Source organism: Scatophagus argus, chromosome 9 (assembly GCF_020382885.2).
Source record: "Scatophagus argus isolate fScaArg1 chromosome 9, fScaArg1.pri, whole genome shotgun sequence".
Lineage (NCBI taxonomy): Eukaryota > Metazoa > Chordata > Actinopteri > Scatophagidae > Scatophagus > Scatophagus argus.
Window position 1 is genome coordinate 20,861,279 of NC_058501.1, and position 17,183 is coordinate 20,878,461.

General features: G+C 43.1%; 2 protein-coding genes across 4 annotated transcripts in view; both read left to right on the forward strand.

Moving 5' to 3' along the window:
* The window catches only part of xrcc1 (X-ray repair complementing defective repair in Chinese hamster cells 1), a 14,611-nt gene extending 12,960 nt beyond the window's left edge, over positions 1 to 1,651 (forward strand). For both annotated transcript variants that reach the window (XM_046398970.1, XM_046398971.1), the window contains exons 15-18: positions 126 to 268; positions 542 to 632; positions 741 to 816; positions 1,392 to 1,651. In XM_046398970.1, coding sequence (XP_046254926.1) covers positions 126 to 268; positions 542 to 632; positions 741 to 816; positions 1,392 to 1,499 — 418 coding nt within the window. In that variant the 3' untranslated portion in view covers positions 1,500 to 1,651. The remainder of the gene's footprint in view (positions 1 to 125; positions 269 to 541; positions 633 to 740; positions 817 to 1,391) is intronic.
* The window catches only part of drd2l (dopamine receptor D2 like), a 22,121-nt gene continuing 6,331 nt past the window's right edge, over positions 1,394 to 17,183 (forward strand). Inside the window, exons 1-3 of one of the 2 annotated variants that reach the window (XM_046398975.1) lie at positions 1,394 to 1,502; positions 13,319 to 13,717; positions 15,381 to 15,490. In XM_046398975.1, the coding sequence (XP_046254931.1) occupies positions 13,346 to 13,717; positions 15,381 to 15,490 (482 nt within the window). In that variant the 5' untranslated portion in view covers positions 1,394 to 1,502; positions 13,319 to 13,345. Of the gene's footprint in view, positions 1,503 to 2,546; positions 6,878 to 13,318; positions 13,718 to 15,380; positions 15,491 to 17,183 lie in introns of those variants that run through there. The other variant, XM_046398974.1, reaches the window with a different exon arrangement.

Genomic DNA, 17,183 nt, shown 5'->3' on the forward strand with positions numbered 1-17,183 from the left:
GTTCATTAATAATAATTAATTCATTAGCCCCGTTGCGCCAAGGTGACAAGTCTTCTTTTGAGAGATGGGCGTGGGACCACACAGCACACGCGATCTGACGAGTCCTTTTTGTGTCCTTGCTGTAGGGTGGAGAATGAGAGCAAGCAGAAGAAAGCGGCAGCAGAGGGGAAGATGGTCAAAGAGGAGGAGGAGGATCCGTATGGGGGATCGACAGATGAAAACACAGACGCTGAGGCTGAACAGGACCATCCCATCCCTGAACTACCAGGTCCTTTTCTGTTGGGTCGTGTCTCTGTGTCCTCCTGTCTCCCTTCATGTGTGTCCCGTTCCTGTCACAGGAGCAGATGTCCTCCCTCCAGACGGAAAGCAACAGGACAGCTTTCTGCTGTTCAGGAACACAAACAACAACACAAACTGTGTCCTGTTTATACCTCTGTTTTCTTTGCTGCGCTTTATCAAAACAGCACCTTTATTTACTCCTGCTATACATCATGTAGTCATCAACTGCGCCTCTCTTTTCCAATTTTCTGATTTCTTTCAGACTTCTTGAAAGGAAAACACTTCTTCCTCTACGGTAAATTCCCAAACAACGAGAGGCGCCTTCTGTTGAGATACATCGTTGCCTTTAATGGGTGAGAAATGGGTGGCCGTGGGAATTCACAGTGAAAAAGATAAACCACAAAAGACAATTCTCTGCAGTTAAATGTTTGCATAGAAACACAATACTGTCTTCACTCCAGAGTGATTGAGGACTACATGACCGAGAAGGTGCACTTTGTGGTGACCAGTGAAGGGTGGCACGACTCCTTTGAAGACGTGAGTTGATTTGCTGTTTCATTTCTTCGGCATCCAAAACTATGATGTCTGACCCGAGCTTAGAGACGCTACAAACCTGTGTGTGGGTTTGAGCACGTGTGCATGTGTGCTTTTATTTTTCCAATACAATACAGACAAGACAAAACAAGACAGCTCTGTGAAGGTAATTGCATGAGGAAAATCGATGCCCAGTTATACAAAGTACACAGCTGAAAAATAAGCAAAACACAGGGTAAAAAACAAACAAACAAAAAAGCCAAACGCTAGCAGCACCGAGACTTTCTTTCAAGTAGGAAGCACTTATCACTTTGCAAGGTATAATCAAATAAAAGCAATGAAGCAAATTGGGAACCCGAGTGTTCGAGCCTTATCAGTGAAAATGCAGCAATGCTGAGACTGAGAGCCTTTTGAATGCGTTTCAAATTTTGGATCATAATTGGTTTTCAGTCATTCGAGGGCCGTGTTAGCATCTGAATTAGCGGTTCTGGTTACACAATCCAGGCCTTCAGCTTTCAAAGGGGTTATACCTCGTCCATTGTGTCCATTTGTGATGCTCACTCTCACTTCCTTCACAGGCACTGATGGAGAACAGCAATCTCAACTTTGTCAAACCCGCATGGATTTACGCCATCAACGAACGACAAAAGATGCTGCCCTATCAGCCCTACACTGTCGTCCCCTGAACAGTACGCTGCATGTGCACACACACACACACACACACACACACACACACTGCTGTGGCCAGACGCTTCTTAACCTGACCGAGAAGCAGCGGGCAAAGCCATAGACGCTTACCTTCTTTTTTTTTTTTTTAAGATCATCACTTCACTTACATGAAAGCAATAAAATCATTCTGATTAATTTATGCTGTTAAGTTGACTTGCTGTTCATGAAATGTTGTCAGTCCTCCAGTGTTTTCACCTCAGATGTTCTCTCCTTTTGGTCGAGCTTGGGAAAAAACGTCTGTTTGAAACGTGTCTGTCGAGGTTAATGCTAGCATTAGATTTAGACATACTTTTAGCTTTTTATTTGGTTCATAGTTGGGCCTCATCATCATCAGTGTGCTCCTTCGTCACTTTGGTTTTCAGACTCTCTCTCATTTGGGACTTGTATGAGTCGCTCGGTTCCTGTGCTTCACTTTGCTGCTGCTCACCTCAGGCTCCGTGTGGAAATGAGTTATCACCCTGTCCTGAGTGCCAGCGGCACTGATAAGACTCTGACTCGTGTGCACAGGCAGTCCATTATGAGACCAGCCCAAAGTCAGGTGAAAAGCGCCGGTTATTTAAGGCTGCAGCCACCGAATGTGGGGAAAAATCAGGACAACCTCATTCTGAACACTGGGGGACCGTTTGTTTTTCACCTTTTTATTTTATCGGTGACTGGTAAACTGAGGGATTTCTGTGTGTTGTTAAGGTAAAAATCTGAGTTTGTGTTTTGATTTTACTCATGACGGGGAATTAATATTTCAAGAGATGGACTGGTTCGACAGATGTGTCAGTGTTTCGCGTCATCCGAGCTTCCCAGAATGCTTCTCGAGATGAGAGGCGACGTCAGGTCAAAAGAAGCTTGTTTAAATCTCTTATCGTATTTTTTTTTCCAAGAGTACTTTATTAATTATTTTTTAAATAAAATAAAAAAAAATAGATTTTTAATTAAAAGTATTGTTTTCATGTTTTGTTCACCAAGCTGCCTCGGCTGCTCCTGTGCTCTCCTCCCTCTGTGTTCGCAGCTCGAGAGGCACTTTTCTTCCTTTTCATTCGCCCTCTCATCTCGAGTCCGTCTCTCCTCTCTAATTTACTTCTCGTCCTGCTTTGCGCCCCGAAGCCGCTGGGTCTTTCGCTCTTCAGTCAAGGGGATTAGAAAGATGGAATGTGGACGAGAGACGAGGGTGGGGGTGGGGAAGAGGCCGCGGCAAAGCTGGAAAGGTTTGGATGGGTTTTGTTTTTTTTGTGTGTGTTTTTTTTTTTTTTTTTTTAAAGAAGCCAAGGATCAAATTGTTGTACTTGATAAATAAGTGTGTGATAAATTTACACTGCTAGCAGTGAGTGTGAGGTTCCTTAATGTCGGCTTCTGTTTCCTGCAATCCTGTGTCAGGCGCTGCGTTGCTTTTCATAAAGGGGAGAATGCAAGGTCAAATCCATTTAGGCACCAGAAGAAGGAGGGTTTACCGCAGCTACGGGCATCGTCGCAATACGACGGCATATTTCATTTAAATGCATATCTGTCACCAAGATGGCAGGGAGGGTGGGCTGCTTTCTCGTTGTCCCCTTTGACAGGTTTGGCCTGTAGTTCCCACTTCACTCTTGTCACCTTGATCTCCTCTAGTCAGATTTATTCTTTGCTTTTAGTGTTTTTATATCTCCTATGAATTTTAGCAGCGACCTTGGCGGGCTGGGAAGCTGCTCAAACTCAAACTGTTTGACTTCTGTGGTTTTAGATGGGTAGATAGTTACTTTATTGATCTTTAATTGTAACATTTCAGGTTTTGATTACCTCTGATTGTTTTCCCTCCTCTTTATTTGTCATCTTTTTCTGGTACCTACAGTATTCGATTGGAAGGGCTGAGTACAAGAAAGTATTTTATATTTGTAATTCCAATTGGAATTTGTAGACACTGTTTTCACTTTGAGTTAAAGGCTGTTTTTCTGTTGCTTCCTAAAAAAGCCACATTAAATACACTCTCATTCAGTGTTGGAAGTCAGTAAACAAGAAACATTTGATACTTTTTATACACACCGTACTTAGGGTAAGTACATGAACTTATTTCAACGCGTTTGCCCAACAAAACCTCACTTTCTATCAAATTGGTGTATTGGAATCAAATTTATTTTTGTGCTCTGTTTCTACCTCTCTGTATGATGACCTTTCAGTCAAATGTAAGCCAACAAATGATTTTCTCTTCACCCTGTTACCCGACATTATCGTGCAGACGCTGTATGATGTAAATAAATGAATAAATTCCCATTGCAGTGTAGTAATGACGAGTAACTTGATGCATAACCTGGATTACAAAGTCGGTTCTGTGAAAGGCTCAGCTGATGTGTTGTGCCCCTCAGCTGAAATGTGTTTCGTCCCTGAAATGTTCTCTCCTGGGTACAGACTTCATCACTTTATTGTTTATTTGTTGTCTCAATTTTGAATTAATCTGAATTTTGGCCAAAAAAAAACAAAAAAAAATCCAGTATTTGCCTGAAATGTATTGGAGGAGAAGCATGAAGTCGCGAAAATCAAGTTACTCAAGTACAAGTACCCCAAAATTGTGTTTAAGTAGAATGTAAATATACTACATTACTTTCGCGAGCTGTTATTCGCCACATCTGTTTTGTTCTGGTTTTATCAGGATAAACATTTTTACAATGAATGCCTGAAAAAAATCTAATCTCCATTGGAGCCAAACAGTCACAATTACTGATGCACACGCTGAACAAGACCCCAAACCCTGACCTCAGGTGCTTCAGATCGCTTCCATCGGTTAATCTGTTGCTATGCAGGACGGCTGATATTCTGCGCTCGTCCGCACCAGCAGCTTTCTCCACACGCTGCTCTGCTAATGAACATCATTTGTGTTTTGATGATCGGAGCTTCTTCTCCATAGACACTTTTCCCTTTGGCCTCAGCTGTCATGTTTTTTGGTTTTAGATCATTATGACATAGCAGCTATGAAGTTTATTTTTTGCCATTAAAGATATGATCCATCACGGTGAAAGAAAAAACTGGCAGCATGCGTCACAATAATGGCAGGAATGTTCTGCCCATTGGTTCGTATTGAAGTTCGCTTGTTAAGGGAAAATTAATTTGTCATAAAACTGAACCCCATTGTTGTATAATTGATAACGATGATGAGGTCTCCGCTGACGCCGTCCTACTTGTATAATAAGTTTATTACCTTTAGGGCTGGGGTCATAATCACTGAGAGGCCCCAGGAAAGCATCACTCCTACTAATCACCAGATCCCAGGATGACATCACTCATACTAATCTCCAGGCACTACACCATAAATAAGTAAATAAACGAACGAATGAAGGAAGTGAAATGCGGCTTTATGAATAAGTGACTAAAACAGCAAACGTCTTGATGGTGTTGCCAGCTTGGGCGCAGAGCCTGGTGGATATGAGGGCGCTCGGTGTACTCATTTTAATATTTTTGAATTACTTTCCTCAAAGTCCTTGGCTTTCCAAGCGGGCAGTGAACCTCCCACAGTCTCAGACTTTAAAGAGCCCTGATCAGAGTAATATGTTGTCTGTCTAAATTCTCATCCCTGTTGCTGTTTTGTAACTGATCACCAGTGGTGGAAGAAGAGTTTCAGTTTTCTCTTTTATAAAAGTTTAACTGATAGTGCCACACTGTAAAAAATAAATAAATACTGTTAAAGCCTTGCACTCAAACTCCACAGAGTGTACATGGTAGTACTTGAAGTATTTAAACTGGTATTTTTCATTCTACAGAAAGTGGACCTTCTCCTGATACGATCAGATTATTATCATTGATCTGTTACCGACTGTCATGTGCGCATTACAGCAGGTGCTAACTGTTTTTACCAGGTTTTATATACAGTGTAGTTTAAATTTGAGTGCCTCAAAATTTTACTACAGTACGGTGGCCTGCTCGAGTAAATGTACACATGCTTCATTCGAACCACCACCACCGCTGATCATTTGGATTTAAGGACCTTTCAATGTGTTTGTACTTTTGTGTACTTTGTGTACTTTTTGGATATTAAACGCGACCTCTTTGACATCTCTCGACTCTAAGGTGTGTTGTTGCCCTTCATGGAGACAGGAGATGGAACAAGCGAATGTGACAGCCCAGTTTATCCGTTCAGGTCCAGATGACTAAATTAATCTCGTCGTGACCGCTGAGTAGTCGTGTACTTTGGTGTTTTTTCCTCTTTCCCTTTTTCCTGCCTGTTTTTTGGCGCCGTTCACTGGTTTGTTATTTCCAAATCCAAATCTCCTGAAAAGAGCTGCTGTTTGTAGGCAGTGGGCGCTGAAGGAAGGACGTGTTGTGTGTATTTTAAAGGCAACCGGACCTGATGGATTAAATATGAACTGAAACGCAGCCTGTGGTTACACTTTTGGCGCTGAGCTGCTGTGGACAGACTTTTTCCACACTTTTTCCATCAGTGGTGGTTCCTTCATTTGTTCTTGTGACCCTTTAAAACAAATCAATACCAACAATATCTCACTGCTCTTGTGGGTTACGAACAGCGAGTTTTCTTGTCCACCTGGTCTCATTTGAGGGATTTTGAGAGGATGAGATCACATTGAAGATTTTTGTAGTCAAAGTGGGAAAAAAAGTAATTTGTTTTTTAATGGTTAAAAAAAAGTTTTTTTGGTTTTTTAAGTCTTAATCAGATCCATCATCCTGGGACCCTCTGGATGATCAAGACCCCCGTTGGAGTTCATTCATTTAAAGAGTACTAACTGAACGGTGTCTCCATTTTAACTAGACTGCATGTGGCAGCTTAAAGGTGAGTCCCGCAGTGTTATGAAGCGCAGATTAGCAATCCGTTAAAGGAATAATTCGACATTTTTGGCTGACTTGGCTTTCTGTCCGAGGTTTAACTGAAACGATCGTCCGACTGTCATTTAGGAAGAGGCTCACGACCCTCACGTCTGACTCCCCACGGAAACTGAATAGGAATATGACCTCCTGATGCGTCGATGAGAAATTCAGCTCGTTGCTCCCTAATAGTCGTCACAGGAGCCAATAGGATTACAGTATTTCTGCCGCGAGAGCTGCTGTGTCCTGGCGAAGTGAAAATCAGCGAGAACCTCTTCTTCCTCCTCCTCCTCCTCCTCCAACTCTCCATCATCTGCCTCCGCCCGTCGCACTCCCGCCGTGCTGACCCCGGATCCGCCGCCGACCACAGAGAGGTGGAGGACTTAATCAGTGTGTGTGTGTGTGTGTGTGTTATACACCGACTGGCTGACTGACTGGAGGTCAAGGCGGGAGGCTCGCCTGTAAATTGTGCGACTGGATGCTGCAGCCTGACAGCCAATTTGTCGCCCGGTGTTCCCTGAGAGGAGAGCCGACCTGGATGTGAGCAGCCGGGAGGAGGGTAAGTGGTCTGAAACCCCGACTTTTTCACTGCTGTGTGCAGATCTGGATAAAAACTCGGAGCGGATAAATTCTCTTTGGGGGAACTTGTTTCTGAGACTTTTTGGTGTTTTGATGGAGAATTTGTATTGTTTCCTGGTGGTGTTGAAGAAGGAGCGACAAGTTTCTGTCGGAGTGAATCAAATTATCAGCCACATGTATTCTGTGTGTTGGGAAGAGGAGCTCTTGGCTTGTACAAATGAACTCCTTATTGGTAAGGGCATTACAACAGCATTACGTTTTTAAAGTATGTTACTGAGCCACCTTCAGAGGAGGTTTACCGTCATGCACATTGTAGAGTCGGTGTAAAACACATGTAAAAGTGAAAACAGACTGCAGATGGCACCGGATGCCACTGACCTGTTGTAGGTTCAAGGCTCGGTTACAGTCCTCCATCCCAATGAACCATCATCTTCAGATGTTTACCAAAACACAGACAAAACATTTCCATAAAATAGAACCGTAATAAAGGCAATAAAACTATATTCTATAAGTGTTAAAAACATAGCGTTTTTAACAGTCTGGGGACCAAAATGCGGAGAACAGTGAACTGATGTCTGCGCCTTGTTTTTCCTGCTTTAATATGAGCTCTCCAGATGTTCATCATTTTTAATTAGATCTTTTTATTCCCCTCTTTCTTCCTCCCCTAACGCTCTCTGTAAGGGTTCTCAGAAGTGTCACCTCGGCCTCGTTATGTCCCTGCTGAGACCTGCTCTCGCAGTCGTTCCCAGGACTCTTGTGAGGAGTTCATTTGATGTGAGGACAGTGAACATTACACCGGTGTCCTCTAAGCTTCCAGCGTATTGGATGCCTTGCCATAAAAGCTTATGTTCCATCTGGGTGGAAGAAACAGTTTTTATGATGTTATCATATGTGATACCCTCTGGTGTCCAAAAGGTTGCGAAATGTCTGATAATAAAGCTCAGCTGAAGGAAACCCGCTGAAATCTCCTAAATAGGCTGAAACGTCTTATCTGGAAGTGTGGTGTTTAAGCAGCGGCCCTGTACATAAATAAAATAAAACAAAAATGTAATTCTCCAAAGGCAAATGGTGAGAAGCGAACTCGCTTTGTGTTACCGGACACCCCAGTGAGGCGCGGTGCGTGATGATGATGGAGCGTGTGAAGTTTACTTTGACTTCTTCTTTAATTTCTGCTCAGGCACACGTCACTCTGAACCAGACTCCCAGAAGCTGCTGTCTCTCACTTTAAATAAAAGATGCACGATGCAAAAAAAAAAATGCTTCTTGAATAAAAGATGTTTGTGGGAGGTTCAGAGCATCGCCCGCGGCCGGAGGTCTCCTCACGTGACCCGCTGCTGAACGGACTCCCAGTCTGATCCGGAGGAGTCCGGATCACAAAGACTCTGGGGCCAGACTGGACCCCCCCTCCCCCGCCCCTGACTAATTTCATCTCATAGGTCATGTCTTTGGCAGGTTGCTTATTGCTGGAGAAGTTCAGATGGGGCTCATGTTTCATTAATTGTTTCATTATTAGAGACGCAGTTTACGTCCAGTTTCACTCTGAGTGGTGGTGTGACTTTCTCCTCCTCACTCTCTCACACCGGAAGTCGTGTCCTGTAGGCCTGTAGGTGCAGTATGAGGCGTCACAGATCACGACACGAGGCATTTCGTTGTAATTGGTGCCATGGCCCCGCACAGGCTGCCTTGTATGACTAAATAAACGGCTTGTTTGTTTACAAAAGTCAAAAGCCAGTCGAAAGGAACACAAGGCGGTCTGGGAATGATTGAGAGTAGAAATGAGGTCTGATAAGTGAAGCAACAGTTCATATTTTCTGCCCTTAAACTCAGCAGAGAGCTGATTATGCTGCAGCTGAACATCCACGTCGTTCCCAGTGGCCACGACTCATTCCTGCCTCGCAGTGAAAGGAATGAAAGATTTATTGCAGGCCAACTCTTATCCTTAGTGGAACTGGGGCGAAATTCAAAAGAGTCTTCTGCTTTTTTTTTATTTTTTAATTTATTTCTTTTCTTTCTCCCCTGCACGACCACAAGCGTTGCAGGGAGGGCAGACAAGGCCAAGGATGTAATAGACCCGTCAAGTATCTCCAGAGGAGGAGAAACAGGAGATCAGACAGGGGAAGAAGAAGACGAGAGCAAAGGATGCAGGGATGAAGGCTGGCGGATGTTATTGAAGGGAGATTTAGGACAGAAAGGCCATCAGACAACACAGGAATGAAGGAGTGAGAGCTCAGTTCATCATGAAATCACATACAGCCGGAGACTGAAACTGTAGTGACTGTCGTGACCTTTTCTCTTGTGGAGAAATTAAGAGATCGTTAAATTTTACTCTTCAGTACACACATTTCATTTGTGAACAGGTTAATTTTGTCCATTTTCCAACAAAGACCCTTCCTGTTTCCTCATGCATTTTTAAACACGTGGGCCAGAAAAACAAACGACAGACTGGAGGTGCCGCCTGAGGCCGATGGGGTGAAGGTGCTGAGCTGACCGTTGTATTGGGTTTTTGTTTGAAGGCAGTGGTCGTAATGTAAAGAGCACTTAACCAGTAGGGGTCTTATGTTCGCCACAAAGCGTGGAGAGCAGTGAGGAGGTGGAGGATTTGCGTCATTAAATAGATGTCAGTTTTCATCGCCACACGCATTTTCATCTCACAAAATATGGCCTTGCTCGTTTGGCACGCAGCTTTGTTTTTCCACAACGTTTCCTATGAGTGATGTTGTGGCTCTCCGGAGCTCCGGCTGAAATTAGACTTTGCTCCTCCCATAATGAATGTGAATCTGCACACAAAGAGCATTAAGGTTGTAATGAGCTGCAGCAATGAGCTGCTTTAATCACCGTGTGATGTTCTGTGGCTGAGAAAACATCCGGGCAGCAGCGTCTCGCTGTGCTGCCTGATGCTCGGACAGGACGGTCTCAGGAAGATGTGATACTTGAGCCCAAACTCTGATCGAGTTGTATTGTGGACGCTCTCCTGTAACGAAAATGGCACATTTCAGTTTTAGCTTTTCCTTCCAGTTAAGTTTCTGGTGAGGGCTGAGAAGTTTAGATTAAGTTTAGGCAAATAAAACAATCTGTCAGTGAGCCTAATGTTTCCCTGAGTTTCCAGGCCAGCCATCATCCTCTGACTTCCCAACACATTACTTCACTGAAGGTTTTGTCTTTTTGTGCGATTACATTGAAACTTTCCACGAATGTATGATGGAGCTCTGTTTTCCTTAATGATGCTCATCTGGGAGTAAGTGACATTTATTTTGATTTATAAAGCATGAAGGTCAATCAGTAAAAAACACTCGACAGCACATGGAGACAGTAATGTGTTTTCAGAGTCATATGCTTTAAACTTACATTTCTGCAATGGGAGTTGACAAAACTACACATTTTGCACATCAAGTCATAAAAAAGATGTTAGCCAGGCTGAGTCAGAAAATGTCACGCAGACACAGTAAACCAACTCCGTAAGCACCATCCTCAGGCCGAGCGAGTCCTTACATCTCATACAATTTGACCTCAAGAATCACATCTTAGAGGAACCCGAATGTGTCGCGCTGACCTCAGCTGGTGCACTTGTCTATGCACACTTTAAGGTGTGCATCCTTTGCAGCTTTACTTTGGTGGCCATGTGCGAAATTAAATTGACTTCTCGGAGCAGGGATCGCTGCACCGTGGTCTGAGCAGGAACCAGTAATGAACCGATGTTAATGATGTCTCATGGTGTCACTGTGGTCAGAGCTAAGCAGGGTTACCTTTGAAGAAACTGAAACTCTAATAATTCTCACCTTCCAGACTGCTTGCTTGTTGCTTTTGGCAGAATTGATTCATTTGGGTGGTATTCATGGGCAATACATTCTTGGGATGTGGGTCAAACTAAAAACTCAAAGTCAATGTTAGATCATTTTTTTCCCAGTAATGCTAATCCCAGTCATTTCAGGTCGTGCTTATCACACTGATGTATGCGTAAGTGTTCTTTTTTCTGTTTCAAGTTGGGTTTTAATCATTTATTTGATGCTATTAAAAGGAGGTGAAATGTCAGGATTGACATGAGACAACCGTTGTTGTGAGTTGGCGCTATATAAATAAATCGAATTGAATTTAATTGATTTTGTTTGGCTTTCTAAGCAGCTAACGTTAGCTGTTAGCTGCCCATTGATTGAATGACTCTTCAGTGGACACACACTTGCTCTGTAGGGGGCTCTTTTTATCTTTATTCAAAGACACAGTCTTTCAATTTGAGAACATGACTCATTGGTCTCATGTTGAGATACTGTAATGCTTTCCCTCAAACTGTATGCTTGGGCTCGTATATTATTACTTGAATAAAGATGAAGAAAAAAAACCCATGGAGACAAGCTTCTCCAGTTGAATGCTGGCCCTGCCCTTCACTCCCTGGAGCTACTGAACTGGCCTCCACCGTAGTAATGATATCTGTATACCATTAAGTCCTTCACTGAGTCAAATCGATATCCAACCGTGTGAAATCAATACAGAGGATAATGTCTTTCTCAGGTGCTGTGCGAGGTCAACAGCCGGGATAGGTTATTGATTCGTTAGGATAAACTCATATCGGATATGCAGAAGTGCAATGCAGATCAGAGACATGTCGGTGAGCAGATTCTACAAGTTGGTGCCGAATTCATTCGTGTTCTTGGGACTGACGAGGAAACATTCATACGGTAGCACAAAGCAGTCCTTTTCTCCTTCCTGTCACTGATCGGTATTTCATGCAGCTCTTTGCTTGCTGTTATGTGGTTGTTGGAGTGCATCAGAACAGAGAGATTAGAAAGAGGAGGAAGAAAAGTTCTCATTTATCCTCATCATGTCTCCCCTCTGCAAACACCTTCAGTTCCAATGGAATCAAATACTGACATGCTTTAGTGGTGGAAAAATAAATAAGTGAAGGAATAAAGCATCCAAAGGATCCCATCAAACTGTTGCTATGATCAACTGCTCAACATTTGTGGGTGAACACACCGTGTGTGTTTCTGCCTAAACTCTCTTACGGCCAGCAAAGACAAATGCGCTACATATGTGTTTTTGAATTGATGTCATTTCTGAATCAGCAGATGTTTCTCCTAATGGAAATGTTTTGGAACGTGGTAGCACATTTGGCTTGTCGGCACACATGAACCTGTTAATCCTGTGAACCTGCCTTCTGTCTGTTCTGCCCTCTGCTCACTCTTCAAATTGAGTAAAACCTTTTCCCAGTTATTCATCAACAAAGGCCACATGTGAGCTGTAGACCAGAGTGGATCTGAGCTTTGATGTCCCAGAGCGACATTTTGACGCACAGACAACATTCAGTGAATAATATCAGAAAGGGCTCCTTTTATGAATAAAAGCAGATAATTAAGAAGTACAGGGGGACTCGCGTTAAAGGCACCCTCGGATGCTTTTGACCACTGGTGGTGCTATGGAGCAGCGTTTTCACTGGGCCCCTAATTTGTTTGTATTGTGTACATGGACAGTTCACACCTTGCCATCAGTTTCACACTTTTTACACTCTGTAGCAGTAAGGGCAGGTAATACAGACACGTAAGAGACATGTAATGCACTAACAAAGGCAGTGAAAAAGAAGGCTGCTCATCAGTAAACATCATGCATGTATTATAAGAGCAGGGTGGCAACTTTTTTCCCCAAGATGGTGAATCCATGACCTGCCCTGATTGGCCCTGATTTGTTGCTTTCAGTGGTTGAGTTGGTTAGGTTTTGGGCATGAGGGGTGAGATTGGTTGGAGGCAGGGGGTGTCAGAGTAAGCCAATCAGAGGCAGAGTAGGTCAAGCCTTGCCTTTGCAATCCTAAGGAAATAAAAAAATGTAAACTGGATATCAGAATGGTGCCCAGTTACTCACAGATATTTTATGTCAGTCCTCCAAGATCCAAACAATGTTTTCTGATTAACTGTTGTTTGTTTATTAGAAGATTAATGGCACCATTAATGCCAGCATCACCAAAACAAAGCAGAGACAAGAAGACAGATAAAAAGTCTGTTGATGTGAACTTTTCCCAGTTTAACTTTTATTTCAGTCACCTGTGATAAGTCCCTCCATGAATTTGAGATACTTTCAAACAACCCTTTAGAGCTCCAGAGGCCATAAAGAACCAGTGGAGATCTAAGGGACCTTTCATCTGTTTCAGTCAGGGGTTCAGGCAAAATCAGGTGACCTTGACTGTGTGTACTTGTGTGTGTAAGTGAAGTGCGGTGTTGTTTGTTGTAAAGAGAGTTGTCTCTCTGCGGTGAGACCAAAAAGACAAATTTTCCTGGCCTGGTGCCACAATAACCTTTTCTTTTATAGTCTCCTATTGTCTGACTCAGAATCCAATCTTTGTTGGATCTGTCCTGAAAAGCTGAGTCGAGAGGGGCTATGAGCGAGTTGCCAGGGTCATTAATTTCTCTCTTTCTCTCTTTGTGTCATCAATTTTCAGCCTGACCATGTCCACCGGAGTAACATCATGACTTCAGCCAATGAGTCAGACAAGACCTCCCCTCCCTCCTTCCCTCTTTCCTCCCTTGAGTACAATTTCTCCGTCTTTGCCACCCATGACCCTTCCTACTCCCCCGTATCCTTCCCCACCTCCTCGTCCTCTTTGCTGACGTCCTCCAACTGCACCAGCTCTCCGCCAGCCTCCTCTCCTCCGTACAACTTCTATGCGGTGCTGCTGGTGCTCCTGATCTTCTGCGTGGTGTTTGGTAACGTGCTGGTGTGCGTGGCCGTGTCGCGTGAGCGCGCCCTGCAGACCACCACCAACTACCTCATCGTCTCGCTGGCCGTGTCGGACCTGCTGCTGGCCACGCTGGTCATGCCTTGGGGCGTCTACCTGGAGGTGTGTGTGTGTGTATAAAAGTCTGTTTACACAGTCACATTGTGAGGACTTATGGCCTTATCGTCTTACTTATGGGGACAAAACCAAAGTCCCCACAACGTAAATCAGTAAATATAAAGGTGTGAAGACTTGCTTTAAGGTCAGGTTGAGGTTAGGCTGAGGATTAGGGAGGTAATGTTTATTGTCATGGTTAGGTGGTGGTTAAGCCTCCAGGAAATTAATGCAAGTTTATGTAATGTCCCCAGAAGTGATGGAAACACAAGTGTGTGTGTGTGTGTGTGTGTGTGTGTGTGTGCATGTGCGTATGGTACTTCAGTGTGTCTGCATTTTTCCTTATTCTTTTACATTCATTTTCTGAGTTTCTGTAATGTCAGCACTGTGACTTTTTTCTGATTTGTAAGCAAAAGCAGAAAAAAAAACACACCCTCAGCTCGATGGATATGCTTGTTTCTTTTGTGTCATTTTTCAGTGCAGCACATGCAGTCCAGAGGCAGGGACGTCATATTTCAGTTACAGAGCTGATTTGTATTACATATGGCAATTTAATGTGACTGATGTATGGACCACACTGAAGAAAGCAACCGATTCAGATCAGTCATCACAGAACTGCAGCAACGAGTCTCTTAATCACTCGGACTTCTGAGACGTTCAGTTTTTCACCTTTATCCGACATGTACAAAATCAGTAATCAATTAATCAAGAAAATAAGCACCAGATTAATTACTTATGATTATAAAGTTATTTGTTGCTCTAAATCAATTGGTTTATAAAATGTGACAGTCAAAACCACAAAACGTTCAGCAGGAAATCCTCACAACTGAAAAGGTGGAAGAAACGAATGTTTGTCATGTGTGCTTGATAAACAATTATCGAAATAGCTGCTGATTATTTTTCTGCCAATCAACTAACTGACTAAGTGAGCACAGCGTGCCTGAAGCAAGCAGGAAAAGACTGTGAGAAAGATTAAACTCAATAATAAACAACCCGTCACATGTGTTTTGCATTAGACTGAATCTTTACGTCCGAAAGGAACAAAGTCAAGTCGCTGGTTTTGCCTGACAAACGGTCCAGAAGCCAAAGATAATCAATTAAATATCGGAAGATAAAGGAAAGCAAGGAGTTGTATCAGCAGGCGGATTCAGGGAGAGGTTGGTGGTTAATCAATTATCAAAGATGTTGCAGATTAATTTCCTGTTGATCAGTTGAATAATTGGTGTTAGTTTTAATCAGTACTACTCATTGTTTCAGCTCCAGGCTTTAATATTCAATGTTTGTAGTGTTTAATTATTATTTAAAATGCTTCAGGGAGTGAATCTGTGGATGCCTGAGAATTACAAACAGTTAATGTTTGAAGGCAAAATACAAATTCCCACATTCAATACTTTTTATGTAGCCATGCCCATGATCTTTTTCAGGAATAAAATGAAACCTTCAGATTCTTTGTGGGTAAATTTTGACCCTTGAGGAGCAAATTATGCAAACAGGATTAAATATTAAGTACGAACTGAGTGATCCAGCCTGGTTAATGCTAATGCTGCCCCACCAGTGTTACAACCTCTTAAACTGACAAAAAAAGAGAAGAAATTAAGGTATTTGAAAAAGTAAAGACTTTAAAAAAATGAAACCTAATGAAAAGTGTCGGTTTGTGTTTGTTTCGTTTAAGGTGGTGGGTGAATGGCGCTTCAGTCTCATCCACTGCGACATCCTGCTCACGCTGGACGTCATGATGTGCACCGCCAGCATCCTCAACCTCTGCGCCATCAGCATCGACAGGTGGATCCTCGCTTTGACTTTAGTTTGCTCTCTTCACTGTGTGTATTTCACTTTTCCTGATTCAGGTCTGCTTCTTTATTGAACTTTTTAAGACTCAACGTCTTTTCTTCTTCTCTTGCAATTTATTCTTCTCTCCAAAACCTTCACTTCTGCAAGAAAAGTTAGTTCATAAGAAATAAATTTGTTGAGATTTTCACCCAGAAGAAAAACCAAAATAGCAAAGATGACAGAAAATCAATACACCATTACTTTGTACTCAAACCTCACCTCGATCATGATTAGTGCAGGCTGGGATAGTCAAAGAGCTGGCAACACATGTGCCAAATACAAACTCTTCCAGCTAAAAGACTGTAAAGTGATCCAGCTGTCACAGAGCAGCGGGACGGCATGCTGTAGTCACCTGTTTGACTTTCAACAGGTAATAACAGGCTCCCACTGTATCCATTTCCCGTCCTCAGCTGTTATTAGAGGTTGTCCTTTGTGGATCCAGGAGACTGTATGGTTGATGATTTGGATTTCCACCTGATGGCCCCTTGGTGGGTCCAGAGGGAGGTGCTCAGAGACCCTGCGGGTGGGACATCTGCAGCTGCGTCCTAATTAATTCTGGCAAAATGACACATTGAGGACACACCAGTTTAGACTTATTCAATTTGGCATGATAACTGGGGATAAAGTCCAGCTGTTTTATCAAGACTGTGGATGATAATAATCTGCTGCAGTCAGACAGATGTTGTGGCTTCATGTCCCTGTAATTTAAATAAAAACACTGACAAGGTCAACATGCTGACGACTTTAATCTGAGGGTGTTTACATCCACATCAGGAGAACATTGGAGGAGTCATGGACCTTTTTATACAGTCCTCCATTAAGTAATTGGATAAATGTTGGCAGAGTGGCTGTGGGGATCAGTGTTGCCCACATTAAGTACTTTATTCCTCTCAAAAAGTGAGAAAAACAACAAGTATGGGGACTTTGTGGCTCTCTGGACTGACGGTGTTCAGTGAACGGAGGGCAACAGCAGCACGTTCAGTCGACTGGTGATCAGCCAGACAGAACTGTGAATTGACTATGAATGTGTGTAGCTAACGACCAATCAATGACCCCCAGTGTTTGTCCAATTAAGCTCTGCTCCTTTGTTTTTGTTCTAAATAATTTAAACAATGCCAATAAACTAAACTACAGCGGCAGCATTGCTGTGAACTGTTGGGCCCCGTTCACTCCTGGCATTAACTTATGCATGTTCAGGGATTCGATCACATGTGGACAGTTCTGAGATGTGAATGCACCACATCTGAAGGTGGTCTGGGCTCCACATGGCCACATTCTTCTCGTGATGTGTAAAAAAACGCAAAACAGAGTAGACAGGAGTACACAGGAAACACACATAGAGCAGGGAGACGCCTCCTAATGCCGGATGTGAATTGACTTTCTTCTTGTTTGCTCGCCCAAGATGCATGTTAATGAGAGGTGCAAACAGGGCCTTGTCTGACAAAATTCTTCGTAATAATTAGTGGTTTAATTCTGTTAAAATGTGACATTGTCCTTTCTGTCCTCCAAAGGCCACTGCGTACAGCTCCCAAAGAGAAGCTTATACCTTTAGACCAAGAAAGTCCTGCAAGTGAATGGTTTTGCATTCACACCACCTGCATAATTCTATAAGACTCCTTCACATCTGGAACGTTTCTGAGGAGCT